Here is a 20,204-nt window from a genome sequence, read left to right as displayed (position 1 = left end):
TTCGAAAAAGAAGAAATTTCACTGATTTAAGTGTCTGTCTCTCTGCCTTAATACACCTTAGGGAATGTGTGTTAATGAATATTTCCTTGAATGGAATTTCTTTCATTTTGTATTGTGATCTCAATTTCTGTTCTAATATTGTAAATGAATTTAAGGTTCAAAACAGTGTTTATAATGAATTTTTACATTTTAAAATACATTGAAAAACCAATAAAATAACATGTAATTTATATTATTGAATATGGCTGAATTTTTCCTAAGTATCTCGCATTGTATATTTTAAAACAATTTTTCCCTCTTCTGCTTCGTTTTATTAACATCATATCTTGATGTTAAGAGAAGGCCATCTTTAGTGAGCAAAATGATAATTTTTGTACTTATGAAGACAAATAAATAACTAGGCAGGATACGTGATTTTTTTGCCTTGGCAAAACTCCACTGAAGCAGGTCAATGAGTTTGGAAAACGTCTGCCTGTTCACTTTCAGCTGTATCTTGTGCTTAATCAGTGCAGTAATTACAATACTGATGATAACATCACAGTCTTGTGCTCAAAAACCTAGATTAAAATCAACATTGAATTGAATGCTAATATGTGCTAATATGTGCCAGGCACTGAACTAGGGGGAAAATATTTATTCTTCAAAGAATAAACCAGTCTGAATAGATATGATGGAGATATTTTTATAAAATGCAGTAAAAACAAAATGGTGATGGGGATGTTTATTTTACATATCTCTGCTCTATATACAGTTGAATGAAAGGGTAGATAGTTCAAAAGATAGTGGCTAACTAATGACACTTGACTTCTGCCCTCACACTCTCATTAATGTGCTGATGGAATAAGTGGAGGTGTTCAAAATTGCCTTGGAAAGAAGAGACCGTAATCTTCGATTTCACAGGGTGCTGGAAATGTTGAGACTGGAAGAGCAGAAGTGCACCTAACATAGACTTGTTGGTCCAGTCAAGAAGAGGAGAGAAAACGTTCACAAACAGCCACTGCAGATTTCCCCTTGAAGGTCTGAGTTCTCTGCCAGGAAGGAAATAGTGAGCCACTGAGTTTCTTAATAGGTGATAGGACCTCAAAATACCAACAATTTTATCCTTAAGAATGACTTAGTGTAAGGAACTGATTCATTCTATCATCTATGAAATAAAGCACTTACAAGTTCAATGTGACGTAATAAAACATGAAACAGAAATACTAAGTGTAGCTTTGGGGGAAAAAAGAGCTTATTCTGACAGCATTTTAGAAAAATTTTGAAATCTTACAATATTACAGTCCTCAGTGGTGCATGAAACATGCATATTTACATCATGATGTGTTTCTCAAAAGCAATGTTGGTATTCAGGTTTTTGTCCTCACAAAATAGCTGCATTGGGAAAAATTTCCCCACTGAGAATAATTATGAAAACATGACCAAATCAGACAGACACACAGGCAGGCAGACAAAACTGTCTGATGACACTGGACACCAACCAACAGAGGAGGCACTGCCAAGCCTACGACCTTGAGTTAAGCTTGTTGTGGCCTATACCATTACCAGCTTTTCTTCTGAGTGTATTTTTTTTTTCCTTTTTTTTGTAGCGTCCATGGAAGCACAGAGAGGGCTTTCATTCATTTTATACTTGCACTGACTGAATTGCTTTAAATAAGTACTTCATTTTTAATATGAAAATTGAACCCTTTATTTTACAGAAAAATACGCTGAACTCTGTTATATACAAGGCATTACTAGAGATCAAAATTTATAATAATAAAATTCGCAAGTTTCCTACAATCTAATGATGAACAGACTTTGGGTTTTTTATCGTGGTAAAATATACATAACGAACAGTTTACCATTTTAACTATTTTCTAAGTATTTTGTTTGGTAGCATTACGTACATTCACATCGCCACCATCCAGCTCCAGAACTTTTCCACCATCCCAAACTGAAACTCCATACCCATTGAACACTCACTCCCCATTCCCCCTACGGAGGGTACTGTCTAGCACTTTCTAGTTATAAGGTTAGGAACAATATAATTAGAACCCAAGCAGAGAGAAGCAGTATTATTGGACTGAGGAGATAGTGGCCAGAATTTGGGTCTGCCACAGTGACTAGAAATTGGAGAGCACAATCTTAACGAGGAGAGAGTCACTACAAGTGGATTCCCCACGTCTCTGTTAACATCTTAGTTGATGTCTGAACTTCACGTGCACAAGATACAACTCCAAGCAAGAGAGATAAAGTCAGGAAGAGGTAAGGAACTGAACCGAGATTTCATCAACAACAAGCAGAAGTTAGAGTTGAATCCTTGCCAAATCAATGTGAATTTGCAAGTACTTCACATCTTCTGCAGTGCTCAAGAAGGGACAAGTCCTAGAAATAACGACAAAATTGAAGTAGTTCTGCCATAATATAAAATCTGTATAAACAGAAAGAGGGATAAATCAAACTGGGTGAAACATTGATAATTGATAAATCTTACTGAATGGTGTACACAAGTTCTTTGCACAATTTGAGTGATTATCCAAAAGTCTGAAATTATTTCGTAATAAAGTTAAAAGAAATACACAGGGATATATATTGGGTGGCATTTAATTGTTAGCTTATTTTTTAGTCTTCTAATCGCTAAGCACATTGTATTTTTCCATTTGAGTCTCCTTTAATGTTTCTAGCGTTTGTCAACCTGAATCTATGAGAGTTCGGGTTTGTTCATATCATCACCTTCCCTCAGGATTTTATGTCTTTTCACTCTTAGTAATTCCAGTGTTTGAGAGATTTAAGTCTATATTTCCTGATGAGTTGAGCACTTTATCATATATATGCTTATTGACCACTTGGATATCATCTTCTGTGAAATATCTATTCAGTTTTTTTGCTCATTTTTATATTTTCCTGTTCATCATTTTCTTAGTGATTTATAGACTTCTGTAGGCAAGTGAATATCTGTCAAATCTATTATTGCTTGTATATTTACTAAAGTTATCTTCTCCCATGTGCAGATGTCTTGCCTATTTATACCTCTAAATAAATATTTCAGCATCTATAATCTAAGAACAAGGAAATTGTCTAATGTAATCATAGTTCAATTATAAAATTAAAGAAATTTAACAATATAATTATCATTAAAGTAAACACTCCATCTTCAAATAGGTAAATTTTTTTTCCCTGCTTTTTCTTCCCAAATCCCCCCAGTACATAGTTGTATACTTTAGTTGTGGGTCCTTCTAGTTGTGTCATCAAATAGGTAAATTAATCTATTAATGTATTTATGTTAATTTTCCACCCAAAATACAGGATTCAATCCAGGATCACACATTTCTTTAAATAGGCATGTCATTTTGGTCTCTTTAATCTGAAATAGTTCCTGAGTCTAGTGGAAATTGAAAAGCTAATTTTAAAAGTTTTATGAAAATGCAGAAGACCTAGAAAGCCACAGTGATCTTGAAGAAGAGGAACACGGCTGGGGGACTTAAACAACTAGATTAAAAAAGAATGCTTCGGTAATTAAGGGAGTTTGTTATTAACACATGGATAAACAAAAAGATCAATGAAATGACTAAAAACACCTGCACACATAGACACATAAATTCAAAAAAGAAAAAAAAAGGCCATTGGAATTAGATACCCAAATGATCTTAAAAAAAATAATGCTGGAGCGATTCTGCATCTATTTGATCTCTACACCTTTGATCTCCACCTTACATCTAGTCCATAAATAAATGCAAATTGGCTTATAGATGCGAATTTAATAGATAAAATGATGAAGTTGCTAGAAGAAAACAAAATATATTACCTTGATGATAGGCAAATGTTTCTTAAAAAGGACAGAAACATTAATAACTTTGAAATAAGACATTGGTAAATTGAACCAAATTAAAAGAATGAAGAAATTTCTTCATTAAAAGACACTGTAACGGTAATGAAAAAGTAAGCCGAAATTGGGAGAAAATAATTTCACTATCTCTATCTTATATATGACTTGTATCCAGTATATATAAAGTGACAAGACAAAGTTACATAAGAAAAAAATGAACAAAAGCCTACATAGTCAACTCAAAAGTAAGACATCCAAACGGCCAATACACAGTGAAAATAGGCTTAACTTTTAAATTATCACGGTCATTCAAATTAAAACTGCGAGATAGTACTACATATCATCAAAATGGTTAAAATCTTGAAAATACATAAGACTAGACATATAAAGCATTAGTAAGTATATGGAGTAATTGGAGCTCTCATAAACTCCTCGTGGGAGTGTAAATTGGTACAATCTCTTTGAAAACCTTTTGCTGTTATCTACCGAACATAAATCTATGCCCACTCTATGATTCAACAATCCCATTCTTGAAATATACTCAAAGGAAATGAATCCTCATGTGACAACAAAAATGTGTAAGAATGTTCATAGCAGTTTTGTTTATAGTAGCCTCCAGTTAGAAGCACATCAATCATCTGTCAATAGCAGAATAGATTAATTACGGTGTATTTATACAACGCAATACTGCACAGTCATTAAGAAAGTTAATCCTACACACAAGGTCATGGATGAATTTATCCTTCAAAGTTGAAAAATAGAAGCCAGACATACTGTTTAATTTCATGCATATGAAATTCAAGTACTGGCAAACTTATAAATAGTGATGGAGTTTTTGATGCCAGAAATTTTCTGTATTGTTATCTTAGTCATATTAACATAGGTAGATACAAATATAAAATTTCATTGATCTGTACAATTAAGTTGTGCATACGAAGTTGGCAACGTATACATACAAACACACACATATTCATTAAAATCCTTATCTGTTGATCTAAAGCTATTTATGTTCACAGCCCTTATTATGTTATTTGTAATGGAGTTCTTTATAATGTTATTTTATATGTGACACAATATTACACAGAAATTAGCAACTATTTTCTGGAAAATCATTTTTGGACATCAAAATATGCTCACTTTAATTTTAGGTACGCAAAGAAGAACACAATATGTATTTTGCAGATGTATACTACGTACAAATTTTATGATAAAAAGTAATACCAGGGGCCGGTCCCATGGCTGAATGGTTAAAGTTCTGTGCTTCCCCAGCCTGGGTTTGCAGGTGTGGATCCCAGGCGTGGACCTACTCCACTCATCAGCAATGCTGTGGATGCATCCCACACACAAAATAGAGGATGACTGGCACAGATAGCTCAGGGCTAATCTTCCTCAAGACAAAAAAAGAGGAAGATTAGCAACAGATGTTAGTTCAGAGCAAATCTTCCTCACCAAAAATAAATAGATAAATAAAAGTAGAAAAGAATACCAGGGAAATTTTTTCATCATCACCGTACTAATCCGTGAGCTGTAGGATTATCTTATATTTTCCTCTATATATTATTCTTCACTTCTGAAATTCTCCACCATCAGTGGACGTTTAACCGCTCCTTGGGTATTTTGAGAGAATGAGTGGTTCTTACTTTAGGAAGGAGATTATTTTGTTATTGGTCACCTCTAATTTTAAAATTATTCAAACTCTTCTAATTCTGTTTTTTATACTCTCATCCCAAATCTTCACATTTTATATTATTTCCTTTTGATTTAAAATTTTAAGAGAATAGCAAAGGACATAGTGATAATGGCTGATTGATGCAAGGCTAAAAGTAAAATTAGCAAGAAAAAGTTGGAGAAAGACTGCAACACCAATTTCCTGTCATCTGTAAGATTTATTTTCAATTTTTTTTTTGAAGGAGAAGATTAGCCTTGAGCTAACATCCACCGCCAATCCTCCGCTTTCGGTGAGGAAGATGGGCCCTGATCCAACATCTGTGCCCATCTTCCTCTATTTTATACGTGGGACACCCGCCACAGCATGGCTTGATGAGCAGTGCACAGGTCTGCACCAGGGATCCAAACTGGCGAACCCTCAGCCACCAAAGCATAACGTGTGAACTTAACCACTGCACCATGAGGTAAGCCCCTCAAATTTGTGTTGTTGCCCTACCTGAATTTCTTTCAATCTTCTTAAAGTTCTTAATAAATAGTCAAAAAATAACCTCTATAAAATTAATTCTAAAATGTTATCCATTCTCATAATCAGACAATCACGCTAGCACTGTTGTCTTGAACTTAATGGCACTCTTAATGTCACACACTTTCAGTACTTTTCTTTACTAGAAAATTTTCCATGACTTCTTCCCATAAACACTGGCCAGAAAGGGACTTTGTGGAGATAAGGGCTGGGCATTCTCTAAGCAGTGTGTCTGTCCTTCTCACTTCTCATCCTCTCTTTCTTCTCTTGGCTGGAGATTGGGATCATCAAAGTTTTTAACTTTCAACTTGATCTTCCAATTTATCACCAGCAAAACAAGCTGGTTTTTGCTAATAGAACTAGGAAGAAGAAAAATGAAAATTTCCCAGTACCCCTGGTCAATGTAATTTGGGGACAGATATGGAAACTCCTGACTTACTTCAGAGCTGCCATTGTCATGGATTTTTGGGAAATATTAACAACATTCCCTTGTATTTGTGATCTTTCATTTTATTCTTTTTAACTATTTCCCTAATACCTATTTTACCATAAAATTTCAACATCATTTCAACGTCTTTTCTCTACATTAATTTTGAAGTGAAACGGGTATATTCATTTGCGTGAAATATACATCTGCTAAATTTGGCTCATTGTAAATTTGGTTTTTAGATTCATTCTGTCAAAATCAAAATATTTAATAAGCGGAATAGAGTTTATCTTGATTTTGTTATATATTAGGAAAATTACTTCATAATGTATGTAAACAAAGACATTTTTAGTCTGTTATTTGGCTAAGCCACTTTTGATTACTTTTTCATGTACACATACACAAATTACTTTACTTACTTCGAAATAAAGATGTTTTTAAGACAGTTTGGGACATGCTTTATTGGGGTAAGTACAAAAAAGTCAATAAAGCTTTTCTTAGAGATTTGTCAATTAAAAAGTTTGTCAATAAGTAATCTAATATTTTACTGCTTTAAAGATATTTAATATTGCATTTCTTATTGATATTAATATGAAATATACTATAGGAACTAAAAGAGTGATTTTCTAAGCAAGCAGGAACTTAAAAAATGTGTGTTTTCAAAAGCTATGTCCACAAAATTACTGGAAAATGTCGGTTATTAATTGAAATAGAGTTGCAGGTGAGATTTTTTTTCCTCCATAAAATGTAATTATCCTTTAGCTCAGTAAGGACACTGGCTGAAGTTCACCGGTGATTGACAGAGGAAGAAACAACAGTCTCAAGAAGACTGGTGGATATACAGGACAACTAAATCTAAACAGGTACTTCTGCTTAGTCACTGTCGTGACTTCCACAGCGTGCTAGGAATACTACACGCTAAAGACGTAATATTCTCTTCCAGCAGTGTGCTTCCTTCAACATCTTTCCTAACATACTGAAAATGCCATTTCAATTAAAATTCTGAAAATAATCATTTAAAGCAGGGACTTAAAACTTATTATGTGGAATTCTTAGGGCCCCTTATCAAAGATCTGCAGAAAGAAAGAGAAAAAATATTCAGCATATGAAATCTGTTTTTCTTAAGTCTGAGACAATTTTAAAGAATCTCCTTAATAAAAGTTTTATCTGTATGGCATACTGTTTGTACTCACATTCAGCTCCTCCCTCAGTTCCTCCTATGCAATGGGAAATAAAAATTATTCCAGAAAAAATGGAATAGAATATTTTTTAACCTATATGGTGTGAACCATATTTGTATTGCTGACTTTATCTTGTGGAGCTTCATTTTCATGCATGCATTCAATCATCAGACATGTATTTACAGAAAACATAAGTATTAATACAGAACAAACACATATGAGTTCTAGTTCCAATCATGGAGCATAGCTTGTGTGGGACCGACACTCTTGTCATTGATACAAATAATTAACCCTTTACAAATCAGTAAAAACTGACAACAACAGAACACTTTATAAAGGCAGTAGATAATAACCAGGAGGAGACAAAAACTGAGAGGATTACTATCAAATAGGGGATAAAGCAATTTCTACGTTAACGTCCTTTTCCTTGCAAGCATACCACATTTTATGTGTCAAGCAGAAGACAGAGTTCAATTAGAAATCAGCAGTTTTTATGAACTGAAGAATCAGCGGTCAGGATTCAGGGCCTCTATAATAGCTAAAAACCGAGACGAAAAGATTTAGGAACAGAGGAAGCCACAGAGGAGAGAGGTCTAAAATGTGAATACGCATTACAAGTAACATGTGTCTGACTTCTAAACTGACCATGTATAGAGCGAGACTCCAAGGAATCCAGAGAAAAGGAAAATTAAAAACTGAGCAGCCTAGAGGCTGGCCTGGTGGCATAGTGGTTAAGTTAGCACCCTCCGCCTTGGTGGCCTGGGGTTCGCAGGTTGGGATCACGGTGTAGACCTAGCACCTCTTGTCCAGCTGTGGTGTGGTGGTGTCCCACATAAAGTGGAGGAAGGCTGGCACAGATATTAGCTCAGTGACAATCTTCCTCACATAAAGAAAAAAAAAATCTACTGAGCAGCCTAATAGTTGAAAACTGAGCAGAGATTTTAGCCATTCCAGATACTAGGAATGAAGAGTTTAAAATTCAAGCTCCTTGTAGGTAGATGTGTTTGGTAAACATTTTGAAATTTCCAGTGAAATACCAGAAAGGTGATAACTTAGGAGTAAGGAAGGTGTACTAGGAATTACAATTATACCATGAGACTAAGGAAATAAACAATATAGTTGGCCTTGAAAATTCTACAAGCCCACACAGAATCAAAGTAGCGTCCTGTAATTCTACTGCTCACTGGGGCAAAGCTCAACACTCTCCAGAGGCAGAAAACAAAATCCAGAAGCTCCACAATGTATCACTCATAATGGCCAGTACGAAATCTAAGCTTTCTAGAGATTAAAAAAACAAAAATTATAACAAAATGAGAGAATAAACCATCAATAGAAATAGACACAAATAAGACTCAGATGTTGGATTTAACAGGAAAAACTTTAAAAATAACTGTCCTAAATATATATAAATATATTAAAGAATTTGTAGGGCATGCAAAAAATGGGTAAGTACATAAGAAATTTCATAAAATATATGAAAAATAAAACAGACAAAAAAGAAACCTAGACCTGGAAATGATAGCACCTATAACAAAAATGTGTAACAGCATATTGGACATAGAAACATAGAAACAATAAATCTGAAGACAATAAAAACAAATTATTCAAATTGAAGCACAGAGACAAAAATGTATTGAAAAAGTACACAGCACAGATCTATGGGGCAATATGGAGTGCCCTGAAATACTTGTATTTGGAGTTCTCAAAAAGAAAAAAGAGAGAAGAAGCCACAAAATAAAATGACCAAACAATTTTAAAATTGGGTGTAAAAGAGCCCATTGGCCCATTAAGGCCAGTGAATCCCAAGCAGGATAAATAAAACACATCTAGGTATCAATGTTTGATACCTGTTGAGATGGACTGTTGAGAACCAAGGATACAGACAAACTTTAAAAGCAACCAGAGGCAAATATGCATTACATATCGGGCAACAATGATAAGAATAAAGAGTGACTTCTTGTTAAAAGTAATAGACTACAAAGCAATGTAGCAAAAATCTAAAGTGTTTAAAGGAAAAAAAAAAACCTTAGTTCAATCTATATTTCTATATCCAATTAAAATATTTTTCAAAAATAAAAGTGAAATAATGATATTTTCAGATTAAAACGGTTAAGAAAATTTGTTTCCAGCACACCCACACTACAGGTAATGCTAAAGGAAGTCTTCAGGTTGAAAGGAAATGATAGTAGACAGAAATTCAGATCTACAAAAAAGAATAAAAAGCACTAATTGGAAATGCTAATTACATTACTTTATAATATAATATAGTATAAAATATAAGATTATTTTTTAAATTTTTAAATTAAAATGCCTAAATAATAAATATTAGTAATATATGGTGCAGTTTATAATATATACAGAAAGAAAATATATGACAAAAATAGATTAAAGTCCTACAGAGGAAATAAAATTATACTGTTATAAGATTATTACATTATATGCTAAAATACATAACATTAATTCAGTTTATATTACAATAGGTTAAGGATCAATTATAAAGAATATAAATTCAGATATTAAAAGAAATACTCAATTGACCCAAAAGGTGGTAGGAAAGCAGGAACAAAGGTATAAAGAACAAATGGGACAAATGAAGTCAAGAAAACGGTGGACTAAAATCCAAGTATATCAATAATTTCATTATATATAAATGGACTTAACACTCCAATGAAATGTTAAAGATTGTGAGAGTGGATAAAATAGCATAAACCAACTCTGCTGTTTACAAGAGCTGTATTTTAAATAGTATTACACAGAAAAGCTAAAAGCAAAAGGATAGGAAAAGATAAACCACAAAAAACACAACCATCAATGAATTAGCATGGGTAAATTTCTATCAGGCAAAGGTAACTTCAAGCAAGAAGTATTAACAAAGATAAAGGGTGATATTTCCTAACAATAAAACATCAATTAATCAGAAACACAAAATACAATTGGCCATGCACGTGATAATTGCAGAAAAATATATGAAGGAAAATTGACAGAGATAAAGAGAGAAATTTACAAAATGGAACATTTTATTACTCTCCTATTAAGAACTGGGATAAGGAGACACAAAAATTACAATGAAAGAGAATCAAACCATCATCAACTTTATCTAAGATTGCAAAATACTACACCTAGTAAGTAAGCAATACACATTCTTTTCAAGCATACAAGACACATTTACCAAAAGTTTGTAAAATTACAGTTCTTTCTAAAACAGTTAACATATGATAGCAATGGACTTGAATGTATTTATAGAATAAGATCAATAGAATATAAACTGTGGGAGAGTACGATTTTTATTTTTCCAGAAAAACTTTTTTTGTTAGAAAGTACTGAAGGAGTTGAAACTTTCACAAAATAGCCATGTACAAATATATCCCTTCCCATTGGAGGAAAAAAGCCCTCATTCCCCTGAGATTTGCCAGGTCATTTTTTCGTTAATCTTGAACTCATTTTTGTGCCTCTCTTTTTAAATGTATAGTTCTGAGTATGATGATTTATTGTAATCATTGTCCTTAGGAAATTCTGGCTGTGAAATAAAATATTTACTGAGGGAATCTCACTGAGTATACACTCAATGGCATATCTAGAGTGACCTTAATTGTCTTTGGAAATCAGTGTACAGAGGCTGGACATTTTTTAGAATATCTTCCTAACACCTTTGCCATGAACAACTCCCTCATAGCTCTAGGACCTTTAATATGAGTTATTAGCATATACTATGGACAAATTACAAAAGGTTTGCACAAGCGGAGTTTGAATATTTTATGAATATCTGAGAAAGATGTGCTTATTGGAATAGGGAAATTGGCAGTTCCTAAATTAACAAATAATCAAACACACATGCATGTATTATTAACTGGGAGAATTATTCTAGTGCCAAATTACACTAAATAAAGTTTAGGTATTATCATTTCAGTCTATTGAATAAAAAAAATATGTCATCTTTCTTCTAAATTGAGACTTCTATCAGGTCTTTCTTCTAGCAGCCCAGCGATAATAGCACTTTGCTTATTGTAGATAGAGAATGTTCTGTTTACAATAAGCTTTTTCTATATTTCTAAGGTAGGAACCAATTCATCTTATTTGCTCCTATTTTTAGGACTCAGCCTAGTGTTCCACATTATAGGTGTTCAGTTTTTCATACTAAACGAATAATAATACACAGGGTTAAACTCCACATTAAAATACAGTCATAATATTACAAATAAATGTCCAACATACTAATATCCTACATTGGTATATTGTTGGAAGAGAAGTAGTATAAATTTTCTGAAATGTAATTGACTGATATGTACACAGAGCTCTAAAATATTTCATATCTTTGACTCTGAGAATTGCACTTCTAGTAATATAGTCTAAATAACGCTAATTTAAAATACGCTAAAAGTTATCAGGTACAAAATTTTCATCACAGAGGGATGTGTGCGTGCACACATGTATAAAACCAGACAGAGTCTAGACAGAACATTCGGAAAAGATGTAAATTTTTGTGGTTATATATATAATATAATATGATATGGCTAATACTGACATTTTAACAATATGCAAAAGCACAGTGTTAACTGAGAAAGGCAAAAAAAATGTATAAACAATAGAAAATTGAGTGTTAAAAATATAACCCGTAAATAAGTAGAAATATGTACATATTTTAACAGTTTCCTGGAGGTTGTGATTATAGTTGAGGAAGAAGGACCTGGCTACCCACTTCCAAAAAACTTGACCGTGGGAAACCTATAAACAGCAGGTGAGCATTGTCTGATAGAGCGCCGGAAGGTGAGAGGATGGTACAAAAAGACCCGGCAGAGTTCCGCTCTGCTGGACACAGGTTTCTAGGAGTCGGAATCCACTGGATGGCACTAATAACAAATGATGATAGTTATCTTTGATGTTTTCTTCATTAATTTTTAATTTTCAAAACTTGTTTTTTTGGGGAGGAGCACAAATTACTTTTGTAATAATAGTAGTGGCAATAAGAATAGTAATAATTGATGGTGCTTGTGCTTAAATATTTTTCCCATCCTCTCTCTGCACCCTCCTGGAGATTCTACTACTTCTATTAAATTTCTTTCCCTTTTTTCTGACACTGATAAGTATGGAAGGGTGGATTTGATCTCCTCCAGTTTGGCTTAGAGGAAGACAATGCTGGAATATTACAAATAGTCCAAACACTGGTTGAAGGTGTCAGGAAAAATCACACATATAATTTAATGATTATACTAACAAATATATTCTACCACACTTCCATATTTTTTGAATGGTTTAACAGTTACTTATATTCCAGAAAAAACAAAGAATTCACTTAAATTTTAAATGCAAATTTTTCTAGGAGTAGTTACAGTTCCTTATTTAGTCAGAATTTGTTTAATTTTATATTTAATTCTTAATATCTCTTTGAAATTATCTGTATTAAGGACATAGAAATTATTTTGGAGTGAAAATGAATCTAAAGTATGTGCTGTTTGAGTGTGTAGCACAAAATGGGATGGCTTGGTTGCAGTTAAGGCCTTCAAGTGTGATGGAAGTAGAGGAAAGGAATTGACTTTACTGTAGCATGTGTCAGAAAAAGGCAATATATTTTAAGTTTTCTCTGCTCTGTCTATGTTTCATAGTGTTAATATCTCAAGACCCAGATTAATAAAGGCTCAATAAAGATCTGAGTTAGCAACTGAATATTAATTCTGAGTCAATATATGATGTCTAACATTTTGGGGAAGAAAACGACTTAAATCCAACACAGATTCAAAGCCAAAAGTTTGCAGATTCTAGGTGGTAAAATAGTAGACCAGAATACTTGAAATTGTGCCATGAATAAGATTTTGATAAATAATGTATATATACATATGTATTTTATTTTTTGGTGAGGAAGATTGGCCCTGACCTAACATCTGTTGCCAAATGTCCTCTTTTTGCTTGAGGAAGATTGTTCCAGAGCTAACATCTGTGCTAATCTCCCTCTATTTTATATGTGGGACACTGTCACAGCATGATTTGATGAGCAGTGTGTAGGTTTGCTCCTGGGATCCAAACCCATGAACCCCGGGCTGCCGAAGCAGAGCACTGGACCTCAACCACTACACCACCAGGCCAGTCCCTAAATGGTAGAATTTTGATGGGAAATCCTAGCCAGGGAGAATGAAGATGGGCTTTACGTAAGAGGATGCATTTGAGACAGGACTTAAAGCAAAGAGAAAGGATGAGATTAGGGAGAGGGCGGTTAGATACCCCCCATAAAAGGGCCTGTGAACATGATGAAATAGAGGTCAAGTGTATGCAAGAGGAAAGATTTCACTCTGCATTGAGCTAAGGCTATGTAGTTATGGGGACATAGAACATAGGCTGGAAATATGCAATACTATTGAACACTTTCCATTCTACTTGAGTGAATTTGAGTTATTTTTCTACAGGAATTTTGTGTGAGAGATTGGTATTATTCAGGAAATAGAGAATTAAAAAAAAGTAAAGCAAAGTATAAAGGCTATTTAGCGTGCTACTGCAGTGGTGCCGTAAAGTGGTAATACATCCTGGCAGTGAGGGGATCGGCAGTAAGAATTAAGCGATATTGCTGTATTACAAAAGCAGACTTTTCTAGAATGCACTGTGAAATAAGCCTTTGTAGACTGTTCTGAGAACCTAGCCTTAATGCTTAATATTTTTCTCATACGTTCTTACTTCTTAGTTTTAAACAACCAGCCTATAAAGAGAATTTTGGAATACAATGTGCCCATAAATCAGAAGTGGCTGCTACATATACCACACCATAAGTAATGACATTCTAAATCCTTGATAAAGATAATTTATTTAGATTCTGAAAAGCACAGTAAAGTACTATAAAAATTTATCAAATATCCTGCAAGAAATGTGAGACTTTATTTCTGTCTCTTTACTCATCAAACTGCCATACCCTAAAAAGCTAGGAGAAAATTGCCTTAAGTACATTATTTTATATATGCTTTGGGGAAATATCAATATTCAGTGCATATATCAAGATATATACATGCAAAAGAGAGTCATCCCAGTTTGATTACTCAATCTGATATAAACCAGACTCCTATCTATTTTGCAGTTGGTCCCTGTGTTTTCCATTGCTTTAAGTAACACCTAAACCAATTGTATCCGGTTGTAACCGACAGCTTGATAACTGTTAAAACCCCCTTCCATTATAGGATTCCATGATTATGCTCATGATGATTTCAGCTATGGAATAGAAAAATGTTTTTGAATTAAAACTATGAAAAATTGAGAGCTAACTGTAAAACAGAAATCTTACTGTATTTAGATGGTGATGACAGATAGGTGGTTCCATGGCACTATGTCGATTGTCCTGAGCAAAGAATATGCTAAATATATATCTTTGAATTAAAACATAGTGGTCAACCAACTTGATATTTCAAAATTATTTTATGAATGCTAATGTTTTCTTTCAAAAAGAATACACACTATGCCAGTAAGTTTGGTTTTTCTTCATGCAATATATGTGCTTTAACAACCAGATATTAAAATCAAATACTTAAATTCTGCTCAATTCTCCACAATAATAGGCAAATAATCAATTAATTACCAATCCATGATAACTAGGGCTTCCTCAGCATCTAGATCTAATGTATACAAAGTTAAGTGCATGTGAAGATTCTCTAACAGAATAATAGGAGCCTTTGCTATGCTTCTTGTTAAAATTATTTTAATTCTTCTCTTAAGCAATATTACTATTCTACCTAAGTAATTCAGTCACAAGTGTCTTCAAATTACAGGAAGCTATAGGGCAATTGTTAAGACTTTGTAATCCTCTTCAGTAAGAACCAAAGATTTCCTTTATTACAGAAAACAAAATTAGCGAATCTGATAGTTTCAGTCAAAAGTAAGAAACCAAGCTTCAGATTGCATTATTGTGAAAGCAAAAACTTGCTCTTGGTTTCAACATTTTTGACTTTTCTCTCCTGTATTGCAAATGTCTGAAATGACATAAGGAAATATTCTACACTATTTTATTATAAAAATATCACTATAATTCCTTTTTTTTTATGAGGAAGAGTGTCCCTGAGTTAACATCTGTGATAATCTTCCTCTACTTTGTATGTACATCACCGCCACAGCATAGCTTGACAGGTAGTGTGTAGGTCCATGCCTGGGATCCGAACCTGCAAACCCTGGTGCCAAAGCAGAGCATGTGAACTTAACCACTACACCACCAGGCCGGCCCCCATAATTCGCTTTTTTGCTCCTCCAGTCCATCCTGACAATGAAAGCAAACTGATCATCCCAGACTTGTGCTCCACTCATAAAGAATTTGTACAAGAGTTTTCAACAGGGACTTACATGCCACACTGTATGTAAAAACAACTTAGCATGGAATTCTGGGCCTTGACAGTAGTGGTCTAACTCATCTCATTAGACTAGTTCTTGTGTGTATGCGTGTGTGTGTGTTTCTTTTATCGTGCCATTTGCAACCCCACCTCCTTAGATTTATCGACATGCAAATTTCTATTAAATTTTTACCAACATTTCCTGCCCACAGATACAGGCCCCTCCACAATTCTAGAAAATATCAGAAATTTAGAGTTAAAGAAAGCTTAATGACAACTTAATCTAACCCAGCAAGAATCTGAGGCTGGAAAGATTAATTGACTTCTAAGTTTTGCACAATTATTGAATGGCCCAATCAGGACTGCACCTTGTGAGTTGCACATTTGTGTGCAAGTGTTTATTTTATCAAATTTTGCTGATACTACTTTTCTTGTTTGAAAACATCTTCCTCTAAATTCAAGATCAAATCCTAGATTTTACATCTAAGGATTATATATCCGTCCAACATTATGTAATTTTATATCACCTATAAATTAATACTAGTCTTATTTTCTGCGGTACCTAGCTTCTATAAAACAAAGAAAAATCTATGAAAATCACTCCCATTTGAAATTACCTATTCTTTCCCAATCATGGCACATGGTAAATATGGTAGGCCTTTATTTCACCTGGGGTATTGCCAATGCGATGGACCCTGGAAGACTAGATTTGAGTTTACCCAGGGCAACCAGAGTAATGTGATCAAAAAGACAATCTGTGTGGTGTTCAAGAAGTTAAATCCTCTTCAGAACTCATACGTTTTGCCAAGTTCAGGGGTAAAGGCCTAGCCAGTCTCTGTATATACAACTGAATAACGATGTCAAAACCCAAGAGAGCAGGAGAGTTTCTAGACCCTTAAGAAATTAATAAATGCTAAGTAGTTGGAAGTCCATTTTTATAGTAAACTAGATATGTGGTGCATATCTAAGACAAGGCCTTATTGCAAAATAGAAAAAGTAATTTATTTATTTTTCAAGAAGTAATACAGGTGTTTTATCTTGTTGAAGTTTCTCTTTCATATGCATATTATTTTCCTTGGATGATATAAAAATAGTTGACACATAGTTTTGGTTTGATTATGCTCACTTGACGAAAATTCTGATTATTTTAATGGGTTTTCCATTTTTGGCGGCTCATGATCTGATTGTCAAGGATAAACAGGTCCAAAAAATTGAATGTCTTAGCTTGTCGATGGGTGAAAAAAGAGGTTATTTTCCCAAGACAAGCGATAAAATATTTTGTGAAAAGTAATTAAATAAAAGTATGCATACACTTTTAGCAACTATTTTTGACAGATTACAGAACTAACTAAAAATAAGCAAGATAGTACAAAAACATCTGAAGTATAATGTATATTGTAAATTGTTAGTACAATAATCATGGTCAATTAATCCATTCACACTGTTTTTAGAAGGAAGTATTTTTGTTTACAGCTAAAAATAAATGCTTCTAGTGGAGCTTTGATTGCCTTATGATTACAAGGATCTCTTTTTATCTGCAGCTATTCGTCTGTATCTCTGAATCCCCAAGGATGAAACCCTTTATGTAAGACCCCATGAACTGAATGTGTCCTTTATACATTGCCTTAGGAAAAGAATCATAAGGCAATTTCAAGTCTTTAGACACAAACATTTGTCAGTTGAACCTGAAATATCCTGGTGTTAGTTATTAACTATAGTGTGAAAAGTGATGTTAAATGATGGATGCTGGAGGATGCCATATGACTCACCTGAGGAGAAATAAGAGAGAAAAAAGAATCAGCAAGTGAACTGTATGTGGCAAAATGAGTATGACCTATGGAACCAGAGGAGTGAGATATCAAAAGAGAGGAAATAATAGGCTTCTGATAAAGAAAGCTGCATTTGAACAAATATACCGTCCCACATAGGAAATGAAGAATTAGATCAAGATTTTGGCAATTTCACAGATAAATGTATTTCTGGTTTACAAACAATAAGCATGACTTTTGTGATATCAGATACTTTTTATGTTTTCGTTTTTGGCCAATTATATCTCATTTGCCTTCTGCTGCCCGTGAGTCAAATAAGACTTATACCACTACAGTCACTTCTAGCATCACGTGCCAAGAATCAAGAAAAATAAATATATGATCTACAGGAGATGTTAGTATTCATAATTGTTTATTTTGTTTTATTGTCAAAATCTGAAAGTACCTCAGCACTGGGCATAAGTTGGGGATAATCTACAGTGAGCAAAGGAATTGTCCTGCGTATAAAATAGAATAAATGAGATTGGTAAAGGGAAGATACAGAAATAGAAAATCTGGACTTTGGAAAGATCCTGTCACCTATTTTGAGACACAGGAAAGAGAAAAAGAGAGGTAATGGATCTACTTCCTCAAAATTGAATACTCCCAAGAAGGGAGTTACATATTCTCTATTGCCATTTCCTTCTGACTGCCAATGAGCAGCCATCGATGTTGCTGCTACTGGGATGGTATTAAATATTCCTAAAGGTAGTATCTTCTCGCTACTTCTTTTTTCTTTCTCCCTCATTCTGCCTTGAACCCTTTGTTCGGGATTACAGGCACGAAGTAGTTCAGTTTGATATTAAGAAACAGAAGCATCTAGAAGTATTTGTGTTCATTTATTTCTCATACACAACATACTATTCTTAATTATGATAAATTACTCATCAGGAGCAACCAATATATTTAGTAATTTTTGGTATATCACAATTGCATTTTATTTCGCCTCATATAACACACCAAGTTATTATTTACCCATGACTTTAAATTTTTAATCTTTATATACATACACACAAAATTAAATCATATTTAGCTGATTAATAATGAATCAAGTCCACAGATGACTGACTGTATTTTGAGGCTCACTGTAGATACTGACTTACATTCAGCTCTCTGAATAAATCACATTTCCTGTCCTTCCCCACTGAAAGAATCTGCGACATTATGCCTTCTGCACCTTGTGATTAGTCAAACATTTCTGAATGATCACTAATGACGTGGAAAGTTGTTGTAAAAAATAGGTAAATTGCTATCACTTTCAGCTTCTACATTTATCATATAAAAATCCTTACCTTGCCTACATATTGTGTGTCTGTACCTGTGTACTCCTCCAACAAGAAGAACTGGTTCCACATCCAGCCGCGCTTGGTACGATGCAGCATTTTACCGTCGTCTTTTGTCAGACCCACTATCCTTTTGTTTGGAAAATCACCACTAACTTTTTCTTGTAATGGGATGGAATCAACCGTGTGAAACATGCAGGTCCAGATGAATAGTGGTAGGCAGTGGTAAGCCCCCATTATCTGCAGCTTCAGCAGGATGTCAGATTCAACGTGCTATCTGTTTCCCCTGAGGAGTAGGGAGAGAAAAATGGTTTATTAGATTGTGTTTCACTTTCACATAACCTGTCAACCATAAAACTTTTCTAAATGTTATTTAAACTTTATAAATAATATAAATACATTATTTTTCCATGTTACCTCAGTGAACTATCGTTAAAAAAATATATCATGTAGACAAGTAGGGAGACATATATAGTGCAAATAGACTAAACAGGCATTTAATACCTGACTCTAATATCACTATATCGTAGTATATAAATGTGAATATATTTTTAATTTAAAATACTAAGTATTTTGAAAAAAAATAAGCCTACAATATACCAAAGATCATATTGAGTGTTCCTAAAGTCATTAAGATTAATAAAAGTAGAATATTTATTATTGTATACATATATTTATGAACCTATATAATTTTAATGAAACACTGTTTTCTTTCTACCATCTACCAACTTTTACCAGCTGTTTCTCCCCCTTCTCTTCCTTCTCCTCCTCCTCCTTGTTCTTCCATGATATGATATGTTGAGAGGTTGCCTCAAGGTAAATTAAATGACACCAAATGTACTTTGGATTGTGTCTTGCAATACCTAGCACTGTACCATATTGATCCTTTACAATTAATAACTTTTTTTTTTTTCCAAAACTCAGTTAAGTCACTCAAATCTGTTTCAGATTGAGAAGAAGATGCTTTAAATGGAAACATTTCACCTGATAATTAAAAACTACAACACATATTTATTTCCTAAAATAATGAAAAAAAGGAGCACATTGGGGCTGACCCATGGCGGAGTGGTTAAGTTCACTGGGCTGCAGGCGGCCCAGTGTTTCGTTGGTTCGAATCCTGGGCGCGGACATGGCATTGCTCATCAAACCACGCTGAGGCAGTGTCCCACATGCCACAACTAGAAGGATCCACAACAAAGAATATACAACTATGTACTG

The 20,204-nt window shown here is 33.8% G+C and overlaps 1 protein-coding gene across 2 annotated transcripts in view; it reads right to left on the bottom strand.

The window, feature by feature from the left end:
* The window catches only part of CDH9 (cadherin 9), a 132,974-nt gene that overhangs the window by 69,471 nt on the left and 43,299 nt on the right, over positions 1–20,204 (bottom strand). For both annotated transcript variants that reach the window (XM_008539337.2, XM_070587152.1), the window contains exon 2: positions 18,996–19,272. In XM_008539337.2, coding sequence (XP_008537559.2) covers positions 18,996–19,223 — 228 coding nt within the window. In that variant the 5' untranslated portion in view covers positions 19,224–19,272. The remainder of the gene's footprint in view (positions 1–18,995; positions 19,273–20,204) is intronic.

This window comes from Equus przewalskii, chromosome 20 (genome assembly GCF_037783145.1).
Source record: "Equus przewalskii isolate Varuska chromosome 20, EquPr2, whole genome shotgun sequence".
NCBI lineage: Eukaryota > Metazoa > Chordata > Mammalia > Perissodactyla > Equidae > Equus > Equus przewalskii.
This window is presented reverse-complemented; position numbering and strand designations above follow the sequence as displayed.